Source organism: Carcharodon carcharias, chromosome 1, assembly GCF_017639515.1.
Source record: "Carcharodon carcharias isolate sCarCar2 chromosome 1, sCarCar2.pri, whole genome shotgun sequence".
Taxonomy (NCBI): domain Eukaryota; kingdom Metazoa; phylum Chordata; class Chondrichthyes; order Lamniformes; family Lamnidae; genus Carcharodon; species Carcharodon carcharias.
In genome coordinates this window covers 262,807,287-262,823,086 of record NC_054467.1, presented here as the reverse complement: position 1 = coordinate 262,823,086, position 15,800 = coordinate 262,807,287, and the positions used below count along the sequence as shown (strand labels likewise).

Genomic DNA, 15,800 nt, shown 5'->3' with positions numbered 1-15,800 from the left:
TATGAACAGTGTGGATAAGGAGACCCCAGGAATGGGAATATGAACAGTGTGGATAAGGAGACCCCAGGAATGGGAATATGAACAGTGTGGAGAAGGAGAGACCAGGAATGGGAATATGAACAGTGTGGATAAGGAGAGACCGGGAATTGGAATATGAACAGTGTGGAGAAGGAGAGACCGGGAATGGGAATATGAACAGTGTGGATAAGGAGACCCCAGGAATGGGAATATGAACAGTGTGGATAAGGAGACCCCAGGAATGGGAATATGAACAGTGTGGAGAAGGAGACCCCAGGAATGGGAATATGAATAACCAGCCACCACTGCCAGTCAGAATCAGCATTTCGGAAAGAAAAATAATCAAGGTGTGACATCACAAGGCGATAGGTGATTGGCTGGGGTGTATCCCCCTATTTAGTTTATCTAAATAGGGAATAAACAGATAAGTCTTATCTTTCATTGAAGTAAAGTTTATTCATACTGGTAAAATGTATTAACTATTAGTAAGGTTTATTAGCATTGTCTAAGAGTTACTCGTAGGAGTAAAATTTATTAGAAGCAGCAAGATTATTAACAGTGAAATGGCAGGGTGGCTCCAACCTCTCGAGTGCACATCCTGTGCAACGTGGGAATTCCAGGACACTTCCTATGTCCTGTATAAACGTTTGTGCAGCAAGTGTCATCAGTTGCAGCGAACTGAGCTCTGGGTTTTGAACTTGCGCAGCAGCTGGAGTCACTGCCGTGCATCTGTAAAGTTGAAAACTTTGTGGATAGCACATTTATAGATGTGGTCAGCCCACAGATTAAGAGTATGCAGGGAGAGGGGAAAAAAGAAACCACCAGATAGTGAAGTAGAAACAGGCATAGTGCAGGAATCCCTTGGGTGCATTCCACTCCAACCTGTATTCAGTTCTGAACGCTGATAAGAGTGATGGTTCATCTGGGGAGTGCAGCCAGAGCCAAGTCCGAGTCCAAGGAACCACAAGTGGCTTTGCTGTACAGAGTGCACAAGGAAGACTGGAAGGGCAATATAGTTTAGGAGATTTGACAGCTTGGGGAATAGGCTGGTGTTTCTCCGAACACAAACATGAATCCAGGATGGTATGTTGCTTTGCTGGTGCCAGGGTCACTGAGTGGTTGCAGAGAACCCGGAGGGGGCAGGGTAAACAGACAGCAGTCATGGTCCGCATTTGTACAAATGACATAGGCAGAAAGAGGGAGGTGGTCCTGCAGTCAGAATTTAGGGAAATTAGCAAGCAGGATTTCAAAAGAAGAAATCTCCAGATTACTCCCTGTATCTTGCGTAAGTCAGTACAGAAATAAGAGAATAAAGCAGGTGGGTGTGTGGATGTAAATATGATGCAGGAGGGAGGGCTTTAGATTCCTGAGACATTGGGACTGGCTCTGGGTGAGATGGGGCCAGTATAAGCTGGATGGGTTACACTTAAATAGAGCTGGAACCGAGTTCCTTGCGGGGCTTTTGGCTGGTGCCCTTGGGAAGGGGTTGTAAGCTAACTTGGCAGGGGTGTGGGAACCAGGAGAAAATATCAGAGGAATACTGTCGGGCACAGAATACCGAGAGAAACAGATGGCATGAGAATCCGGAATAGTGAAGTTTCTAGGTGGAGTCAAACTAAGGAAGAAAGTAATTGTGTCTAATCAGGGTTACTATGCATGTATGTGAATGCACCAAAAGACTGGTGAGTCCAAGGCACAGATTGCCATGTAGAATGTTGTGGCTGTAACACAGACCTAGGTCAAAGGAGGGCGGGACTGAGTGTTAAATATTCCTGGATACAAGGGGTTCAGGACAAACAGGAAAGGGGGAGGTGTAATGCTATTGATTAAGGAGAGCATTGCGTGCTGGATAAAGAGGATGTCCCAGAGGGGTCAAGGACGGAATCGATTTGGCTAGAGCTAAGGGGTAAAAAAGGTGCATTACATTGCTCCACTATAGGCCACCAGCTAGTGGGAAGGATGTAAAGGAACAAATATGCAAGGAAATTACAGAGAGGTGCAAAAAATTATAGATTACTTTTAATGGGGACTTAAAGTACCCAAATATAGACATGGACAGTAGTGTCAGGGACAAGAGGGGGCAATTCTTTGCCTGAATTTCCTGAATAAACATCAAGCAGTTCTGTGAATTTCTCTCAGATGAAGATCCAGCTTCAAATTGCATCAAATCTACTCCTTCCAATAAGACAGCTTCACAGTCACTATCTGTTTGGAAAAAGGGTTTTCCAATCACTCTCTGAAGCACCTATTCACAGCAATCGGGTATATTTACTCATCTGCTGAGCATTTAAACAGCCAAACCTTCACATCATGTTCTCTGGATGTCACTGAATCTTCATGTAAGACCTCTCCCTGCAGTGATCTCATCCAGTGTTAGTGGATCTTCAATCACATTCCTTCCCCGTTTCCCCCCCCCACCCTGGGAATCTCCGAGTGTCAGTGAATCTTCACACCCACGTCTCCCTCTCTCTCAGTGTCAGTGAATCTTCACACCCCCTTCTCCCTCTCTCTGTGTCAGTGAATCTTCACACCCACTTCTTCCTCTTTCCTAGTGTCAGTGAATCTTCAGACCCCTTCTCCCTCTCTCCCAGTGTCAGTGAATCTTCAGGTGTCCTTTGCCCTCTCTCTCTGTCAATGAATCTTCACATCCCCTTCTCCCTCTCTCCCAGTGTCAATGAATCTTCACACCTGCTTCTCCCTCTCTCCCAGTGTCAATGAATCTTCACACCCCCTTCTCCCCCTCTCTCTGTCAATGAATCTTCACAACCCCTTCTCCCTCTCTCCCAGTGTCAGTGAACCTTCAGATGCCCTTGGCTCTCTCTCTGTCAATGAATCTTAACACCCGCTTCTCCCTCTCTCCCAGTGTCAATGAATCTTCACACCCGCTTCTCCCTCTCTCCCAGTGTCAATGAATCTTCACACCCGCTTCTCCCTCTCTCCCAGTGTCAACGAATCTTCACACCCCCTACTCCCTCTCTCCCAGTGTCAGTGAATCTTCAGACCTCCTTTCTTGTGTAACTGAACCTTCACATCCTTCCTCAGGACTCTGTGTCAATGATCTTCACTAAGTACACAAAGATCCTCTCGATTAACAGTGATCCAAGATTGAGACCACATGTCCACACTAACTGGTTCCCAACCATGGCTTCAGCTTACCTGCTAATTCTAAAATCTTCTCATTCAAGGCGTTCGAATCTGCAGTTTGCTGACAAGGAGAGAAATAACAAGTAATTAAAACATGATCACACATCTTGCACTTTGTTACCGTGAAAGGTGTAAAGAACATTGGACAATGAATTACTTGACACAGCCACTGATGTAGGGAAATGTCACTCTGGACCCAGTGAAATCCCAGAACAGCAAATAGTGCCAGAGAGAGGGTTAAAAACAGAAAGTGGAAACACACAGCAAGTCACGCAAGGATCTGTGGAGAGAGAGGGTGTTAACCTTTCAGGGCCTTTGATCAGCTCCAGGAGACGGATGTTAAACAATGGAGAGGTCACCACTTTTTTTTATTCAATCATGGGATGTGGGCTTCGCTGGCTGGGCCAGCATTTAATGTCCATCCTTAATTGCCCCACCATCTTCTTGAACTGCTGCAGTCCTCAGTGCTGTCAGAGAGAGTGTTCCAGGATTTTGACCCAGCAACAGTAAAAGAACAGTGACATATTTCCAAGTCAGGATGGTGAGAGTGACTTGGAGGGGAACTACTTCTAGATGGTAGTGATCATGAGTTTTGGGAGGCGCACACACACACAGACACACAGACACGGGGAAAACAGTTGCCATAAACTGCAGCTTATCCAAAAACCTGCTGCCCAGTGTCCTACCTTGCATGAAGGCCCATTCACTCGTCCCTGCTGACCTACGTTGACTCCCTGTCTGGTGATGCTTCAATTTTAAAATGTTCATCCTTATTTTTGTGACCTTGTTCCTCCATTCTATTCATCTGAAATCCCCACAAGCCCTAGGGTGCTCCTACAACACATGGCCCGAAGCGGTTCAAGGCAGCAGCTCACCACCATCTTCTTGAGGGCAATTTGAGACGGGCAATAAATGCTGGCCTAGCCAGCGACACCCACATCCCATGAACGAATAAATCAAAAAAAAAACCCTCCAAGGTCTTTGTGCTCCTCCAAATCCAGCCTCTTGTTAATCCTGATTTCAATTCTTCCATTATCGGCAGCCCTCTCGGACTCAAACGCCGGAATAATTCTCCTTGAGCCTCTCTCTCTCTCTCTCTCCTTTCAAAAGCTCTTTAAAATCCTCTCTCTTTGACCAAGCTTTTGGTCATTGCCTGAATCTCTCTGTTCATCAGTATCAAATTTTATCTGATTGTGCGCTCCTGTCAGGTGCCTGGAGACGATTTTACATTTTTTTTTTTAAAGATGCAACATAAATACAAGTTGGTGTTTTTGCCAGTCCCCAAGAGCCTGTGCCATCAGATGGGCAATAAGCAGCCACCCGCCGGTGTAGAGTTAACAGTTTAGCGGGTCGAACTCATGCAGCAATGGTCAGAAGCTTCCTCACCTCTAGTTTCTTTTCACCTCTCTTTTTCTCGTTCTCTTTCCTCTCAGCTTTAGGCTTTATATTCATTTTACGTTTTATCTGGTTGACAGCTTTTGAAACAAAAGAACTGTTCATGTCCAGCTCATCCTGCAAGAAGAGCAGACAGTGTCAACAGAAACTTATTCCACCAGCCCAGAAACCGCACACGCACTCCCACTCCTCCAAATCCCAGCATAAGCAAGACAAACAGAGGAGCTGGTTCCCTTTTCCCTTCCTAAATATTTTGGTAGTTTAACAGGAACAAGGGTGCCAGGAACCAGGGACAGAACCACCTCCATTAAAGCATCACTAATCAGGACTGTAACAGCACGAAGGGATGACAGGAGAAACCTTTCTCACTCAAAACACAATCAAGTTACCAGGAGGACAACGGGAAAGGCGGCAAAAGGAAATAAACTGGCCATATTTGTAGAGAGGAGGGGTGGAGTGGACGGCGGGCATGCGAGGGTGGGGGGAAGGAGGCGAAGGCAAGGGAGTGAGTTTTGAACAAGTCCAATGTGTGATTTAGGCGGAGTCAGCGTGATAGATCCAATGGCCTTCCCGTGCTCCAGGCTCTCAGACGCACTGCAGAGATGTTAAGCGAGAGGGACACCAGCTCCCGAGAGGAGGTTGCAAGCTGCCCAACACCATGGCGCCCCCAAAAAAACAGAGGGGAAATTTTCAGACCCCTTAGCCCTTCTCCCTAAAGCCACCGCAGGTAACTCTCCATCATCTGGAGTGCTGCAAAGCCCAAGTCCTTACCTCGGAATTATACACAGATTTATCGGCCATGTTCTCATCCTCACCCACTCTATCCCTCTTCGCTTTCCTGTCTTTAGCAGTCACTTTCACACTATCCTCATTCCTACTGTTAGCTCTTTCGGAACTCTGATTTTTGTACGCCGAGGCCCCTTTCTCAGGTGACAGATCAAGACCACGTTTAACATTTCCACTCACTTCTTCGTCATCCTCCTCTCCATCGCTACAACTTTCTTTCTTTGATAAAACTTTCTGCAAGCAGAAGAGACCCGACATTAGTTCAAACTTTTCAGTATTTTTTTTTTGTAAATCAGCATAAATCCTTTAACTGCGCACAGTCCGGGTAAGGCATTGACACCACGTTGAGACAGGCGGCTAGACATCCCAGCTGGGAGGGAAGGGAAACAGATCTGAGCTCCTGCATAACAAAGAATAGTTGCTTTATGCTATCCCCAGCACGTGGGGGGGGTCAGTTAGCTCAGTTGGCGAGAGCATGGTCCAGAATGACACCAACGAGGCAAGTTCAATCCCCGGACTAGCTGTGGGAGGCCTGTCTCCTTGCCTGCCCCACACCTAATGTAGAGTGGTGCCTTTCAGGTTATATAACCAACTGTATCTTTCTAAAGAAGAGGAAATGCCAACAGTCCTGCTTCATGGACTTCGGCTATAAATTACCACAATGGGATAGATGGCCAGGGAACCAGGGCCCTTTTCTTCTTTAAACCGCTCGATGTTCACCCAAGAAAGACGACAGCCTCAGTTGAACATCTCATCCCACAGACTCGAGGTTGATTCATTTTACACAGAAAACAGCGATTCCTGGGATGAGAAAACTGAGATAGGGAGATAGGGTTAAGAATTCTCTATCCCACCTGGATATGAATCGGTGAGCATTTTCAAAGCCGAGACTGATGTGTATTTGGACACTAAGGGAACACTGGTAATAGGGACAGGTGCCATTGAGGTGGATCAGCCATGACTTTATTGAACAGATGAACTGGTTTGGTGGGCTATATGCCTTACTTATCTTCTTATGGGTCAGACGCTAACAGTGGGACAGTGTTTTTGTCTGTGGTTCAGTGCTATGTACAGTTTTAACTGAAGAGAGGGGAGAAGCTCAGCTGCAAGCTCTGGTGCATTACTGGTGCATGAAGTACTTCACAGAATCATAGAATTGTTACAGTTCACGAGGGGATCACCTGGACCATCATGTTTGCACTGGCTCTCTGAAGGTGCAATTCACCGAGTGCCATTCTCCTGCCTTCTCCCAGGTATCCCACACATTCTTCCTCTTTAGATAACAGCCTAATTCCCTTTTGAATGCCTCGATTGAAACTGCCTGCCCTGCATTCTCGGGCAGTGCATTCCAGACCTTAACCACTCACTGCATGAAAAAGCTTTTCCTCATGTCACTTTTGCTTCTTTTACCAATTTCTTCAAGTCTGTGCCCTCTCATTCTTGATCCTTTCTCAAGTGGGAACAGCTTCTCCCTATCCACTCTATCCAGATCCCTCATGATTTTGAACACCTCTTTCAAATCTCCCCTCAATCTGCTCATCTCAAAGAAAAACAATCCTAATTTCTCTGATCTATCTTGGTAACTGAAGTTCCTCATCCCTGGAACCATCCTTGTGAATCTTTTCTGCACTCGCTCCAATTTCTTCCCCTCCTTTTCCTGAGACTATGGTGGAGGCAAATTCAGCGGTGGCTTTCAAAAGAGAACTTAATCACAAGAAAACATTTGCAGGTATGCCGGGAAAAGGCAAGAGTGTGGCATTAGGTGAACTGCGCCTGCAGAGAGTCAGCACAGACACACAGGCCAAATAACCCCTTTCTATACTGTAAATATTCTATGATTCTAAAGCACATTGCCCAGAACTGGATGTAATGGTCCAGCTGAAACCAACCTAGTGTCCTATATAAGTTCAACATAATCTCCTTGCCTTTGTACTCTATGCTCTTATTAACAAAACCCAAGATACTGTGTGCTTTATTAACCATTTTCTCGACCTGTCCTGCCGCCTTCAATGATTCATGCACATATACACCCAGGTTCCCTATGCTCCTGCACCCCCTTTAGAGTTCTCCCCTTTACTTTATATTGTCTCTCCATGTTCCTCATACCAAAATGAATCACTTCGCATTTCTCCACGTGGAACTTCATCCGCTGCCTGCCTGCCCATTCCACCATCTTGTCTCTGTCCCTTTGAAAATCTCTGCTACCCTCCTCATAATTCACACACACCTTTTGGAAGTCCATGTACACCACAACAACTGCATTGCTCTTGTCAACTCTCAAGATTTTCCATTAAGAAATCCAAGCTGGCTTTCCTCAATTGATTTGCATTTGTCCATTTGACTATCAATTTTGTCCAAATTATTGTTTCTAAAAGTTACCCCACCACCAAAGTTAAACTGACTGGCCTGCAGTTGCTGGGCTTATCTTAACACCCTTTTATGAGCAAGGGTGTAACATTTGCAATTCTCCAGTCCTCTGGTATCATCCCCAAGTCTAAGGAGAACTGGAAAATTATGGCCAGTGCCTCTGCAATTTCCACTCTCACTCCCCTCAGTATCCCTGGATGCATCTCACCCCCTCCTAATGCCTTATCAACTTAAAGTACAGACAGCTTATCCAATACCACCTCCTTATCAATTTCAAACCCTTCCTCTTTTGTCATCTATGAAGCTCTGGCTTTATTTGTCCTACCTTTCCCTTTCGAGGCGTTACACTTGCCTGCACCATCTCCTCTTTGCAGATGGCCCATTGATCAGCTACCGTTTTTCCTGCCAGCCTTTGGCTCCAATCTATTCCACCAGGTACGTCCTTACCCCATTGAAGTTGGCTTTCCCCAATTTAACTATACTCACTCTGGGCTGCTCTTTTTCCTTCCACAGTTGGCCTAAACCTTGTGATAAAATGATCACTGTCCCCAAAATGTTCTCCTCCTGACATGTAATCTAATTTGTCCACCTCATTCTCAAGAACCGAGTCTAGCAATGCCTTCTTTCTCACTGAACTGGAAACATACTACAGTAAAAAATCCCCCTGAGCAAAGTCTTGCCCTCTCTGCCCTCTCCCTGGTTATCTAAATATAGACTTTTTTTTTATTCATTCATGTGATTTGGGCTTTGCTAGCTGGGCCAGAATTTATTGCCCATCCTTAGTTGTCCTTGAGAAGGTGGTGGTAAACTGCCTTCTTGAACCGCTGCAGTCCATATGTTATAGGTACGCCCACAAGTGCTGTTAGGAAGGGAATTCCAGGATTTTGACCCAGCAACAGTGGAGGAATGACAGTGGATAGGCAATGGCAAACATTCAAAGAGCACATGGGTTAACTGCAACAATTGTTTATTCCTGTCTGGAGCAAAAGTAAAACAGGAAAGGTGGCCAAACCATGGCTTACAAGGGAAATTAGAGATAGTATTAGATCCAAGGAAGAGGCACACAAATTGGCCAGAAAAAACAGAGGATTGGGAGCAGTTTAGAATTCAGTAAAGGAGGACCAAGGGATTGATTAAGAAGGGGGAGATAGAGTTTGAGAGTAAGCTTGTAGAGAACATAAATACTGACTGTAAAAGTTTCTATAGGTAAACGAAGAGAAGAAGATTGGTGAAGACAAATGTAGGTCCCTTACAGTTAGAAACAGGGGAATTTATAATGGGGAACAAAGAAGTGGTTGGCCAACTAAATACATGCTTTGGTTCTGTCTTCACAAAGGAGAACACAAATAACATACCAGAAATGTTGGAGAACACAGGGTTTTGTGAGTGGGAGGAACTGAAAGAAATCAGTATTAGTAGGGAAATGGTGTTAGGGAAATTGTTGGGATTGAAGGCTGATAAATCCCCAGGGCCTGATAATCTACATCCCAGAATACTTAAGGAAGTAGCCCTAGAAATAGTGGAAGCATTGGTGATCATCTTCCAAGATTCTATAGACTCTGCAACAATTCCTGCAGATTGGAGGGTAGCTAATGTAACACCACTATTTAAAAAGGGAGGCAGAGAGAAAACAGGGAATTATAGACCAGTCAGCCTGACGTCGGTAGTGGGGAAAATTCTAGAATCCATTAAAAAGATTTAATAGCTGAGCGCTTGGAAAACAGTGACAGATTCAGACAGAGTCAGCATGGATTTATGAAAGGGAAATCATGCTTGACAAATCTACTGTAATTTTTCAAGGATGTAACTAGTACAGTTGATGAGGGGAGCCAGTGGATGTGGTTTATTTGGACTTTCAGAAGGTTTTCGACAAAGTCTCACATAAGAGATTGGCGTGTAAAATTAAAGCGCATGGGATTGTGTATCGAGATGGATAGAAAATTGGTTGGCAGACAAGAAACAAAGAGTAGGAATAAACGGGTCTTTTTCCGAATGGCAGGCAGTGACTAGTGGGATACCGCAGGGATCGGTGCTGGGACTGCAGCTATTCACAATATATATTAATGATTTAGATGAGGGAACTAAATGTAATATCTCCAAATTTGCAGATGACACAAAGCTGGGTAGAAGGGTGAGCTGTGAGGAGGATGCAGAGATGCTTCAGTGTGATTTGGACAAGCTGAGTAAGTGGGCAAATGCATGGCAGATGCAATATAATGTGGATAAAAGTGAGATTATCCACTTTGGTAGCAAAAACAGGAAGGCAGATTATTATCTGAATGGCTATAAATTGAGAGGGGGGGATGTGCAGCAAGACCTGGGTGTCCTTGTACACCAGTTGCTGAAGGTAAGCATGCAGGTGCAGCAGGCAGTAAAGAAGGCAAATGGTATGTTGGCCTTCATAGCAAGAAGATTCGAGTACAGGAGCAGGGGTGTCTTGCTGCATTTGTACAGGGCCTTGTTGAGACCACACCTTGTGCTGTTTTGGTCTCCTTATCTGAGGAAGGATGTTCTTGCTATAGAGGGAATGCGACTGACTCCTGGGATGGCGGGACTGACATATGAGGAGAGATTGAGTTGATTAGGATTATATTTGCTGGAGTTCAGAAGAATGAGGGGGGATCTCATAGAAACCTATAAAATTCTAACAGGACTAAACAGGGTAGATGCAGGAAGGATGTTCCCGATGGTGGGGGAGTCCAGAACCAGGGTCACAGTCTGAGGATAAGGGGAAGACCATTTAGGACTGAGATGAGGAGAAATTTCTTCACCCAGAGAGTGGTGAGCCTGCGGAATTCATTACCACAGAAAGTAGTTGAGACCAAAACATTGTATGTTTTCAAGAAGGATTTCGATATAGCTCTTGGAGTGAAAGGGATCAAAGGGTATGGGGAGAAAGTGGGAGCAGGCTATTGAGTTGGATGATCAGCCATGATCATAATGAATGGCGGAGCGGGCTCGAAGGGGTGAATGGCCTACTCCTGCTCCTAGTTTCTATGTTTCTATGAACAGCGATATATTTCCAAGTCAGGATGGTGAGTGGCTTGGAGGGGAACTTCCAGGAAGTGGTGTTCTCATCTATCTGCTGCCCTTGTACTTCTAGAATGGTAGCGGTTGTGGGTTTGCAAAGTGCTATCTAAGGAGCCTTGGTGAGTTCCTGCAATGCATCTTGTAGATGGTACACACGGTGCTACTGAGCATCAGTGGTGGAGGGAGTGAATGTTTGTGGATGTGGTGCCAATCAAGCAGGGCTGCTTTATCCTGGGTGGTGTCAAGTTTCTTGAGTGTGGGAGCTGCACTCATCAAGACAAATGGGGAGTGTTCCATCACACTCCTGACTGGTGCCTTGTAGATGGCGGACAGGCTTTGGGGAGTCAGGGGTGAGTTACTCGTCGCACAATTCCTAACCTCTGACCTGCTCTTGTAGCCACAGTATTTACATGGCTAGTCCAGTTCAGGTTCTTGTCAATGGCAGCCCCCAGGATGTTGCCAGCGGGGAGATCAGTGATAGTAATGCCATTGAACATCAAGGGATGATGGTTTGATTCTCTCTTGCTGGAGATGGTCATTGCCTGGTACTTGTGTGGCGTGAATGTTACTTGCCACTAGTCAGCCCAAGCCTGGATATTGTGCAGTTCTTGTTGCATTTGCACATGGACTGCTTCAGTATCTGAGGAGTAGTGAATGGTGCTGAACATTGTGCAATCATCAGCGAACATCCCCACTTCTGACCTTATGATGGAAGGAAGGTCATTGATAAAGCAGCTGAAGATGGTTGGGCCGAGGACACTACCCTGAGGAACTCCTGCAGTGATGTGCTGGAGCTGAGATGACAGACCTCCAACAACCACAACCATCTTCCTTTGTGCTAGGTAAGACTCCAACCAGCGGAGAGTTTTCCCCCTGATTTCCATCGACTCAGGCTTTGCTAGGGCTCCTTGATGCCACACTCTGTCAAATGCTGCCTTGATGTCAAGGGCAGTCACTCTCACCTCAGGAGTTCAGCTCTTTTGTCCATGTTTGAATCAAGGCTGGAATGAGGTCAGGAACTGAGTGGCACTGACGGAACCCAAACTGGGTGTCAATCACAGAATCACAGTGCAGAAGAGGCCCTTCGAGTCTGCACCGACACGTGAGAAACACCTGACCTACCTACCTACCTAATCCCATTTACCAGCACTTGGCCCATAGCCTTGAATGTTATGACATGCCAAGTGCTCATCCAGGTACCTACAATAAGCAGGTTATTGGTAAGCAAGTGTCACTTGATAGCAGGGTTGATGATCCCTTCCATCGCTTTACTGATAATTGAGAGTAGACTGATATGGCGGTAATTGGCCAGGTTGGATTTGTCCTGCTTTTTTTGTACTGGACATACCTGGACAATTTTCCACATTGCCGGGTAGGTGCCAGTGTTGTAGCTGTACTGGAACAGTTTGGCTAGGGGTGCGGCAAGTTCTGCAGCACATGTCTTCAGTACTATTGCCAGAATATTGTCAGGGCCCATAGCCTTTACAGTATCCAGTGCCTTCAGCCATTCCTTGATATCATATGGAGTGAATCAAATTGGCTGAAGACTGGGACATCTGTGATGCTGAGGTCCTCCAGAGGAGGCAGAGATGGATCATCTACTCGGCACTTCTGGCTGAAGATTGTAGCGAATGCTTGAGCCTTCCCTTATGCACTGATGTGCTGGGCTCCCCCATCAATGAGGATGAGGATATTTGTGGAGTCTCCTCCTCCTGAGAGTTGTTTAATTGTCCACCACCATTCACGACTGGGTGTGGCAGGGCTGCAGAGCTCAGATCTGATCCGTTGGTTGTGGGATCACTTAGCTCTGTCGATCACTTGCTGCTTATGCTGTTTGGCACACAAGTCGTCCTGTGTTATAGCTTCACCAGGATGACACCTCATTTTTAGGTATGCCTGGTGCTGCTCCTGGCATGCCCTTCTGCACTCTTCATTGAACCAGGGTTGATCCCCTGTCTTGATGGTAATGGTAGAGTGGGGGATATGCTGGGTCATGAGGTTACAGATTGTGTTGGGAGTACAATTCTGCTGCTGCTGATAACACACAGCACCTCATGGATGACCAGTCTTGACTTGCTAGATCTGTTCAAAATCTATCCCATTTAGCACAGTGGTAGTGCCACACAACACGATGGAGGGTATCCTCAATGTGAAGGCAGGACTTCATCTCCACAATGACTGTGAAGTGGTCACTCCTACCGATACCATCGTGGACAGATGCATCTGCGGCAGGCAGGTTGGTGAGGATGAGGTCAAGTATGTTTTTCCCTCGCTCTGGTTCTCTAACCACCTGCCGCAGGCCCAGTCTAGCAGCTATGTCATTCAGGACTCGGCCAGCTCGGTCAGTAGTGGTGCTACCAAACCACTCTTGGTGAAGGACATCGAAGTCCCCCACCCAGAGTACATTCTGAGTCCTTGCCACCATCAGTGCTTCCTCCAAGTGGTGTTCAACATGGAGGAGCACTGATTCATCAGCTGAGGGAGGGCGGTATGTGGTAACCAGCAGGAGGTTTCCTTGCCCACGTTTGACTTGGTGCCATGAGGCATCATGGGGTCCTGAGTCGATGTTGAGGATTCCCAAGACAACTCCCTCCCGACCGTATATCACGGTGCCCCCACCTCTGCTGGGCCTGATCTGCTGGTGGGACAGGACATACCCAGGGATGGTGAGGATGGTGTCTGGGACACGATCTGTAAGATATGATTCCATGAGGATGACTATGTCAGGCTGTTGCTTGCCTGGTCTGAGAGACTGCTCTCCCAATTTTGGCACCAGCCCCCAGGTGTTTGTTAGGAGGACTCTGCAGAGTTGAGAGGGTTGAGATTACCATAGTCATTTCCAGTGCCTAGGTCAATGCCGGATTCAAATCTTTTGTGAGACTTTGTAGCGATTTGATACAACTGAGTGCCATTTTAGAGGACACTTAAGAGTCAACCACATTGCTGTAGGTCTGGAGTCACATGTAGGCCAGACAGATTTCCTTCCCTGAAGGGGATTATTGTTTTTACAACAATCGACTATGGTTTCACGGTCATTAGACTTTTTATTTGAGATTTCCAACATCTACTGTGGTGAGATTCAAACCGGGTCCCCAGAGCATTGCACTGGGTCTCTGGATTACGAGTCCAGCAACCATACCACTTTGCCAACACCTCCTCCAATAGTAAAGTCTCTCATTATTACTACTCTACATGAGAACTGCTGGTAACTACATACCGCCCTCCATCAGCTGATGAATTAGTGCTGCTCCATGTTGAACACCACTTGGAGGGAGCACTGATGGTGGCAAGGGCACAGAATGTACTCTGGGTGGGGACTTGAACTTTTGCACCTAATTTCCTTGCAAATTTGTTCCTCTCCATCCTTCCCAGTTGATGGGATATAGACGACACTGAGCAATGTAATTACCCCTTTTACGCTCCATAGCTCCAGCCAAACAGCTTCTGTCCTTGACCCCTCTGGAGCGTCCTCTTTATCCAGCACTGCAATGCTCTCCTACATCAATAGCACCACGCCTCCCCCTTTCTTTCTTTTCCTGTTTTTCCTGAACACCTTATATCCAGAAATATGTGACACCCAGTCCTGCCCATCTTTGAGCCAGGTTTCACAACATTTCCACATGGCAATGTGCACTTGTAACTCACCAATTCTATTAACCACTCTGTGCATTTGTATACATGCACAGTAACCCTGATTTGACGTTTTTACTTTCTCCCTTACTCTGACCTCACCTATTAACATATTATTCCCTATTCTAATGCTATCTCTCCCTGGATTCTGCACACCTGGTATTCTCCGATTTTAACTCCTGGGTTCCAACAGCCCTACCAAGTTAGTTTGCACCTTCCCCAAAGGCACTCAGTCCCAGCTCCATTTAGGTGCAACTCTTCAGCCCGTAGGATCCCACCTCCTCCAGAGCACATCATTACATCAGGAGTGTGTTCTTACCTTATCCTTAACATTCTCTCCAATTTTATTCTCACTTCTATTTTCTTTTTCTAATTTTTGCTGCCGTCTTCTCTCTTTTTGTCTCTGAAGAAAATTAATGCCAGTCAACATTGATCACCAAACATTAATCATGATTTGTGCAGCAAAATGAACATCCAGTGAATGTCCATCACTGAACTTTAAGCATGGCACAGTGGGTAATGCGTTTGCATTATAGTATACAGGCCAAGTGTGATATCCTGTTGATGTGACAATAATGAGGTGAAAACAAAATCATTAACATACATTGATCCGGACATATCAGAGACAGGAGACCTTTGTAAACAGAGGTGGCTGGGACATGGATCAGATCAGGAGTCCTCTGTAAACAGAGACACCGGGAAAATAGATCAGAGACAGGAGTCCTGTGTAAACACAGGTACTGGAGCACGGATCAGACAGGAGACCTGTGTAAACACAAGTACGGGAGCACAGATCAGAGACAGGAGCCCTGTGTAAACACAGGTACTGGAGAACAGATCAGAGACACGAGTCCAGAGTAAACACAGGTACTGGAGCACAGATCAGAGTCAGGAGTCCTGTGTAAACACAGGCACTGGAGCACAGATCAGAGACAGGAGCCCTGTGTAACGACAGGTACAGGAGCACATATCAGAGTCTGCAGCCCTTTGTAAACAGAGGTGCCTGGGACAAGGATCAGAAACAGGACCCCGGTGTAAACACAAGTAAATGGAACATGGATCAGAGACAGAAGTCCTGTGTAAATACAGGTACCGAAGGCACAGATCAGAAACAGCAGCCATGTGTAAAAACAGTTATGTAGGGCATGGATCAGAAACAGGAGCCCTATGTAAATACAGTTACCTAGGGCACGGATCAGAAACAGGAGCCCTGTGCAAATACAGTTACCTAGGGCACAGATCAGAAACAGGAGCCCTGTGTAAATACAGTTACCTAGGGTACAGATCGGAAACAGGAGCCCTGTGAAAATACAGTTACCTGGGGCACAGATCGGAAACCGGGGCCCTGTGTAAATACAGTTACCTAGGGAACAGATCAGAAACAGGAGCCCTGTGTAAATACAGTTACCTAGGGAACAGATCAGAAACCG

The 15,800-nt window shown here is 46.1% G+C and overlaps 1 protein-coding gene across 1 annotated transcript in view; it reads right to left on the bottom strand.

Moving 5' to 3' along the window:
* Window positions 1-454: 454 nt before the first annotated feature.
* Window positions 455-15,800, bottom strand: part of LOC121276017 (stress response protein NST1-like) — a 164,696-nt gene continuing 149,350 nt past the window's right edge. The window contains exons 6-10 of the mRNA XM_041183963.1: window positions 14,690-14,773; window positions 5,329-5,577; window positions 4,549-4,674; window positions 3,175-3,223; window positions 455-2,223 (exon numbers count right to left, since the gene is read on the bottom strand). Of these exons, the coding sequence (XP_041039897.1) occupies window positions 1,952-2,223; window positions 3,175-3,223; window positions 4,549-4,674; window positions 5,329-5,577; window positions 14,690-14,773 (780 nt within the window). The 3' untranslated portion in view covers window positions 455-1,951. The remainder of the gene's footprint in view (window positions 2,224-3,174; window positions 3,224-4,548; window positions 4,675-5,328; window positions 5,578-14,689; window positions 14,774-15,800) is intronic.